The following is a 7,860-nucleotide window of genomic DNA, read 5'->3' as shown; positions in this document are numbered from 1 at the left end:
TGCAGCTAGCGGTCTTCGTCGACTACGACTTCCTCTACCTCGTGGACCTGGCTGACCTCCTCGCCATCGCCGGCCGCATTGGCGTGGCTAGCGTCAAGCACGAGTACCAACCCGTCGTGGCCACCAGGATGGACGATGAAATCTAGATGGTATATCCGTGCAAGAACTGGTCCTCCATGGTGCTCTACGACTGCGAGGAAGAAGCTGGAATTTGAAATGGCAAATGATGAGCACGAGTTCTCATTAACAGTGTGAGGAATCCAGCATTCCTCGATTGGGAGGTCAAAGAGCAGGTACTTTATCACTGAAAATAAATTTAAGTTCTTTTTTTCATCCTTTTATGTACTAATGGTGTTCTTCATTTCTACAGCTCCAGAACATAAAATCTGAAATAGCTGATGTGTCTGCTAATCCTCAAGGTCTACTTTTAGAGGCCCTTCATTCGGTTGGATATTCTGGGGCACTGGCAAAACCTTTGATGGCTTCAGAATCTGCTGTAAACCGGTTGGATGTTAGCAGCTTGGAGGAATTTGTTGCTGTAAGATTCAGTGATTTATTTCCCAAGTCAATGCTTAGTCATGAAAGCGTCTCTGTGACTTTTTTGTTTGTTATGATAAATTATGATAAATGTAGGAACATTACACTGCTCCCAGGATGGTTCTTGCAGCATCAGGAGTTGATCATGATGCGCTGATTTCAGTTGTAGAACCACTTTTGTCTGACCTTCCGTGCGTGAAACGTCCTGAAGAGCCAAAATCTGTGTACGTGGGAGGCGACTATCGCTGCCAAGCAGATTCTCAAGTGAGTTGTTGGCATTGCATTATTATTCTTGAGGGGTTATGAATGATTTACTTCAATTATGCTTAAAATGGGATTCATTGGAAACAGAACACACACATCGCACTTGCTTTTGAGGTGCCAGGTGGTTGGAATCAAGAGAAAACCGCAATGGTTGTGAGCTTCAGGTATGCCTTACAACTGTTGAAATGATCTAACTATTTATGGATACTTGAGGCCATTTGTTCTATATTAAAATTGTTGATGCTTTCTTTTTTGGAACTTATTTTTACATGTTATCTCATGTGCTCGCCGGGTTCGATTCCTGGCTGGAATGAACTCATGTGCCTCACCAGGGATTTCCCCCCTGAGGGAACCATGCGGGTGTGTGACAGTGTGAGTAGTGTGCGTGCATGTGTGCCCGGTAGACTTGTCCTGAGATTTCTCAGGCAGTCTCATCTGTACTTGAGCGTGCGGTGTATGCCATTGCTCCTGGCGGTGTTAAAAAAACAATCACATGTGCTGTTGCATATGCTAATCTAATAGTGCTTCAAAGGTATGTTGATCAATTTGAGAATCGACAACAACCAAAGCTGCCTGCAATGGTTGTGGCCGGAGCTTGCCCCTGGCATTAACCACTGCACCGCTGTCCAGCGATAGCCATGGCAGCCTGCACGACAGCGCGGCGTAGAAAGCACCACCAGCGCCCCCTGTCCATGAGGTCCGACAGCGGCGTGACTGAATGGCTTGTTTGCGTCGAGGTTAGCCCTAGGTCGTGCTGCCCGACTGCGGAATTTTCCAGGATCTGTTCTAAGCTGCCACCTGTGAATTTGCACTTCAATGTCTTATATGCCAAATTCAACATCTACAATACCAGCTCAAACGAATATATGTAGTGTCAAGTACATTAAATCTTATTATGGAAATTGGGTATTTGTTGTCCTCATTTTCTCAGGTAGTCCACGACCTCTGTTCACGAACTCTCCAAAACAGAAGCACAATATTTCTCAGCTTAGTTCTGTATCATTGGACCCCTGAAATAAATAAGAAAACAGCCACTATAAAACAGTTTGTCAGGTTCATCTCTTCTCTCCATGGTTGCGTTGCCAAACTTCTTCACCACACTATAGGAGCCGGAGGTTTGTTCAATTATATTATTGCATTGAATGGCTTCGAACTCGTCATTTTCTCTTCTCACATGTGTATAGAACTGCCAAACTAAATGTTTGCACGTGACTTGGATGCGTAGCTTCCTATAAGTTACAACAGGAATAGTTCGTGGTCTCACCAATATATGTTATTTCTTGTAGTCGTTGATTACGCATTTCAGCGGGCAACACAACGTCAGTAAAACAATTGTTACTGGAACTGTACTCCACTGAACTTCAGCTATTCTAGGATCTGACCGTGCAAAGTTCGTGCTGGTTGGTACAATATACATCCTAGAATCCTGGTCATGTATTTTTAGAAGTTTTCTTTGCTCTTTATTCTTTTCGAACATCTTATGAACAGTGGTAATAAGCTAGAGCTAAGCATATCTTCTGCAGTTTTTCACTTTGTTAGAATTATAGGGGGAATTAATGTCACTGTGATTACAAAACAGCCACAAGTGAGGTCGACTACTCATGGGACTACCCACACACAAAAGTTACAAACTGGCTGGCAGTAGAGGCACAAAGATAAATTAGTTCTAAGTCATAAGCGAAAGCAAAATAAAATAAGCAACCATGCATGTGCAGTAATGGGGCCGGTATACTCAAAGTCAATGTTTTCCTCATTGGTTAAATTGGGGCAACATTCTCCTGGTCAGACTCAAAGTAAATGTTTTCCTCATTGGTTGGCTCTTGTTCAGGCTGAAATTCATCTTCACTAACATCTCTCATTTTGGGACAGCCTTGAACTCTTATGAAGTTTCTCATATTCCTCAACCCTACATGCCAAATCTTTTGGTTCTTTTTGGCTTTTTATGTGAGGACAGACCTGACTTTAAGTAACTGAGTTAATCTATACTACTCTATATGTCTCTAACGAGAGCGTCCACAGGCTTCACCATGCCCCCGCCATTGTTGAGTGCAAGAAATCACATGCAAGCTGGATTGTGTTGGACAAGTAATGGTCAACTACTAAATCAGTAGTTTCTTTAATACATCATGCATTATCTAATTTTTATTTTTTCTTATTAAATTGTATGTTGCTGCTGCTCAAGGATTTGAAGCATGAGAAGCGTTGTGGGAGAGAATCTTCAGTGCAACATTGTTGTTCTATATGGATCAACGTCCTCAAGATCACTTGGAAAACATTCACGAAAAACTCGTAATGCAAGCATATGTTTTATTGAAAAAAAATTCTAAGCTGAATTTATGAAAGCCTCCTCACTGCTTTAGTTATGCTGAATTGGAATTTGCAACTAGGGGTTTCTCACAAGTAAATTTCTTAGCTAAAGGTGGATTTTGGTCTGTTCATCGACATGTCATTTCTAATGGTGGTGGTGTTTGTTAGCTACAAAATCATCAATCAAAGATTGTAATTATATTGCATCACTGTTTTGTATCAATTTTTAAGCTGTCGTAGCAACGCACGGGCACCCTACTAGTATATATATATATATATATATATATATATATATATATATATATATATATATATATATCAAATATGATTATGTGTTATCGTAACGTACGATACTATACTAGTTAAAGTTGATTTTTCAGCTAGGGCCGTTCGACATAGCTCAGATTGATCATTGAAGTTGATTTTTCAGAAATTAACTTCACGATATTAGCATTCTAAGTGGAACCAAGTTCTTTTAGGATGTGTTTGGTTTGGCTTTTGCCACCTAAAAGCCAAAAGCTAAACCAAAGGGCTAGATCCAGAAAGCAGCTTTTTTCTAAAAGTTGACTTTCTCGCAGCGCAAAACTGAAAGCACCTCTAGACCTGCTTTTAGTGACTTTCGTATGAAACTGTGAAAACATATATCGAAGAACTTTTAACGGCTTTTAGTGATTTCCACTAAACGGTTTTTAGCTTTTTAACAGCTCACAGCCCACAACAACTTTTTCCACAGCTCACAACCCACAGCAGCTTTTTTTACAGCCACAGCCCAACCAAACAGACCCTTAAAAAATCGTTTACAAACAATGCACCTTTGACGACAACTTCATATACACGACTAAAAAATAAGAAAGATATTTGTGAAATACAGTACTATTTTTTGTCAGCGCCACCTTTCTCTATTCTTCCTCTAGGAGACCGTAAGAATGGAGCATCACCCTGTTTTAAAAACAAATGTTTAGCAAAAAAGAAGAAAAATAGGCCACAATAGTTGGTGAGAAATTATTGATGATACTATGTCAAATAGAGTTCAAATACATTGATATGTTATAATATTGATAAAAAAATCCTAGGTACAGGTTCCGTACAAAAACCAACTAATATATGAAACAGAAACTAGTCTCAATTTTCAAAAAAAACTATCTAAATCAGCTAGATATGACTAATTAACTACTTAATAAATAGCTAAATATATAGTTAATGAAAAATTAATCAACTAGTCATCTATTACTAATTTTGTTTGGATAATTAGGGTCAACTTTTAATATTTGGTATTATAACAGACACCGTGATAGGAAAATAAAATATTTCTTTTCCACCGGTTTGTGCCCGATGGATAGCTGGTATAACTAGAGCAAACTTTCACTTATATTTACAAAAACTCAATACATCAACGCCCGTGAAAGTGCATAGCTCTGGTTGTTGTTAAGACACACTCAAGGACCCTGAGACACGGGACAAACTTCCAGGTCCATGGCGGTATGACCACCGCCCCTAGGTCCCCATGGCCTAGGGACCTCTCCCTTGCCCCAGTTAGAAAGGAGCTCAGATCTAGGTTGGTTTATACATGGGCATCCTCTAAACTATCTTTAGGGTTCAATCCCATGGCATACAAATATAATCCCTTATGACCTCTTGCGCTCTAGGACACTTGGCGGTGTAAGCCCTTAGGGCCCTTGCACCTTGCCACCTGGTAGTGTAAACCCCCAAGCCACCTCGGGCTCTAGAGAACTTGACAGTATAAGCTCCTAAGACTCCTCGTGTACCGGGACACCCAACATTGTAAACCCCTAGGGATCCATTGTGCACCTGACAATGTAAGCTCCTTGGACCCCCTCGTGCCTCAAGTCCTTGACTATGTAAGGCCTCATTGCCCCTTGCGTCCTAGGGTACCTAATGGTATAGGCCCATGGAACACCACATGCCTCGAAGTAGTGTGTGGAATTCTTAGTGCAAGATCGACCCTCAAATGCATACTACACGTGCGTGCTTGATACTCTAAGGTTTCTGACCACATACTGTGATATAGTGGGGGCCTATGCCCTTTAGGGCTCATGGAGCCTCTAGAGAATTTAGAACTTTAGCTGACTAAGCTCGATCATGTCTTAGGGACGAATGATGTTTTGGTCACACCAACGGAGATATGGGCCTATGTAATGGGTCTCACATCCAAGTCCCTAAAAGATTATATTGTAACAATAGCTTAAAGGATATGTCACACGTACTGCACATTAAATGTGCATGGATGATATTACATGATTGTCACGTCATGCTGGCTTGCAAACCTAATCTGCATGACACCTGGGGCAGCTACAAGGAGCATGCATCGATCTAGTAACCATGCGAGCACACTCATGAGAAAATGTAACGAAGTACAATGAACATACCAACCGCCAATTGCCCAGGTCCTGCATTAAATGTGAGCACGATGTTACAAACATGCTACCACCCTGGAGATACGCGTAGGGGGGACAAGTGTACACGAGGCCTCTATGCAAGCATACTTTTGCATTGATGAGTTTAGCTAGTCAAGGATTGAGAATATCTTTTATATTAGTCTCTTGGTAGTATGATGATGACTAACTTGTAATAAAGGGTCACTACACCAAAATAGTAAACTTCCTAGAGCCTAAACCCTAGGAAGTTAGGCCTAAACTCTAGGAAGTTAGCGAAACTCTCAGAAGTTAAGCCATCCCGTCGGAAGTTTGGCTCTCGAAATTTTTTTGTCGGAAGTTAAGTTAACTTCCTAGAGGGCTCTAGGAAGTTAGCTAACTTCCTACGGCTTAATAAGCCTCTCGGAAGTTAGTAGATTCTCGGAAGTTAGTAGTTTCACGCCGTCAGCCGACTAACTTCCTACGAGTAACTTCCTACGGCTTACTGTAGCCCCTAGAAGTTAGCTGGCTAACTTCCTATGGCTTACTGTAGCCCCTAGAAAGTTAGCTAGCTAACTTCCTACGGCTGACTGTAGCCCATAGGAAGTTAATAAGCCTCTAGGAAGTTAATTTGACCAGCATTACAAATGTTGTTTATATTTTACACCACATTCCACAACATAACAAGTATATCAACAGCTATATAGCACAACATATTTTCGCATAAAACATCTCACACACAATCACATAACAATATTTAAATATATAGTCTCATCAATTACATCACAAAAGTCTTATCCATAGTCAAAATAAGATATATCTCATCATCCAGTAATAATAAGAGACAATATCTCATACATAGTCATAATAAAAGTCTCAAGTATCAGAACACAATAACATGGAAGCTCACGGTCGCCAATCACCATCGGGTTACAGTGACGAGTGATGGTCGATACCTCCACTAGCGAAGAGGGTTTCAACAAAGTCTAACATGTCTTCTCGTTCATGCGTCGGCAAGGTAGCTAGAGGGGTCTAATATACATGTACAAATGGCATTTGCTGAGTTACATCATAATATAACTAACAACAAGTAAATGATGATGAATTTGCATACCTGATGTTCGGTAGATGGAGATGTAGGTATAGGTGGAGGTGAAGACCAAGGATAATGAACGGGAGGTGGTGGGGGGCACCGGGACGTGTATCCCTTGGGCATGTGCTAGTTGCTACAAATTTCTCGAACTCATTCACATCAACGTTTTAAATCAATACATATCTTAAAGTGAAAGCTATTATCTTTTGAACTTACTTGTATGAGTGTTTGCTGTTGTTGAATCTGTGTAGCATAATATTCATGTTGCGTAGCTTGTTGCTTCAAGTAATCCTGATGTCGCCTAAGTTCTTCTCGCAGTTGCACCACTTCTGCTGGATCTTGAGTGGAGCGACGGGAGCTACGAGCAGCAGACCTCGATGAACCTCCACGCTGAACCCTCACCTGGCTCGAGTCGATGACGAATCCTGAAAATGAATAGTTTTTGTTAATATGCTGGGTAAAAGTAGCACTCTGAATAAATTCTTCAAGTCAATAATGATTAACAAGATATATATACATATTACTTAAGTAAAAAGAGAGTACACATGAGATTTTTTTTTGTCTTGAACATGCATGAGAATTGCGTATCATTATAATAAAAAGTACACATGAGAACTGTGATTTGACCAAAAAAACATGTGCATTAACATTTTGACACTTTCAAGTAACTTGACCAATGACATCCCTGAAGACCGTTTTATTTTACAATCTTACATAATAGATGTGCAACTACTGAGCAATGATTGTTACTTAGAAACTGGAACACATGATCATATTGATACCAGGGAAAAATAAAAATTATACATGTCATAGATAAAAATTGAGAGAAGGCAGGCCTGGTGCAGTGTGCGAGTTGTCTCACTAAGTCACTAGGTCATAGGTTTGAAGCAGTCTAAAGCAAGCATTAAGAAAGAAAAGAACAACCATATGCAACTATAAGACTTCATTAATCAAGACAAGAACTAACCAAACTTAGGTATCTACACAAAAGAACCTTCCAAATAGTCATTTTAATACTTGCTGAATTTGGACAACAGAACAGCAACTATTTGTTTAGTTCATAACTTAAAAAATAGGCATCCAAAAATAGTAAACTAGGACTTTTTGGAAAGCTTATAAAGTCCTCTATAATTTGTGTATTATCATCATAACAAGATTCGACCTTTAGGAAGGTCAAACAGAACTAAACATAAATTTTGTCCAGATTTGGACAGAATTCGACTACTCACTTTAAAAATCCATAACTAGAGTGTCAGGCATCCAAATCAGGTGATCCTAGACTTTTTA

At 40.1% G+C, this 7,860-nt stretch overlaps 1 protein-coding gene across 1 annotated transcript; it reads left to right on the top strand.

The window, feature by feature from the left end:
• Positions 1-428: 428 nt before the first annotated feature.
• On the top strand, positions 429-2,159 carry LOC103644413 (mitochondrial-processing peptidase subunit alpha). The gene is made up of 4 exons (XM_023300561.1): positions 429-538; positions 634-801; positions 889-965; positions 2,108-2,159. Exons 1-4 carry the CDS (start codon positions 479-481, stop codon positions 2,157-2,159), a joined length of 357 nt encoding a protein of 118 aa, XP_023156329.1. The 5' UTR covers positions 429-478.
• Positions 2,160-7,860: the final 5,701 nt, after the last annotated feature.

The sequence above is a fragment of the Zea mays genome, chromosome 1, assembly GCF_902167145.1.
Source record: "Zea mays cultivar B73 chromosome 1, Zm-B73-REFERENCE-NAM-5.0, whole genome shotgun sequence".
Classification (NCBI taxonomy): Eukaryota; Viridiplantae; Streptophyta; class Magnoliopsida; order Poales; family Poaceae; genus Zea; species Zea mays.
This window is presented reverse-complemented; position numbering and strand designations above follow the sequence as displayed.

Bases quoted from the DNA above. Each gene is read 5' to 3' on its own strand.
- LOC103644413 (XM_023300561.1), top strand. From the start codon at position 479: ATGGCTTCAGAATCTGCTGTAAACCGGTTGGATGTTAGCAGCTTGGAG. The intron at 539-633 runs GTAAGATTCAGT...TGATAAATGTAG, and splicing joins GCTTGGAGGAATTTGTTGCT to GAACATTACACTGCTCCCAG. The intron at 802-888 runs GTGAGTTGTTGG...CATTGGAAACAG, and splicing joins GCTGCCAAGCAGATTCTCAA to AACACACACATCGCACTTGC.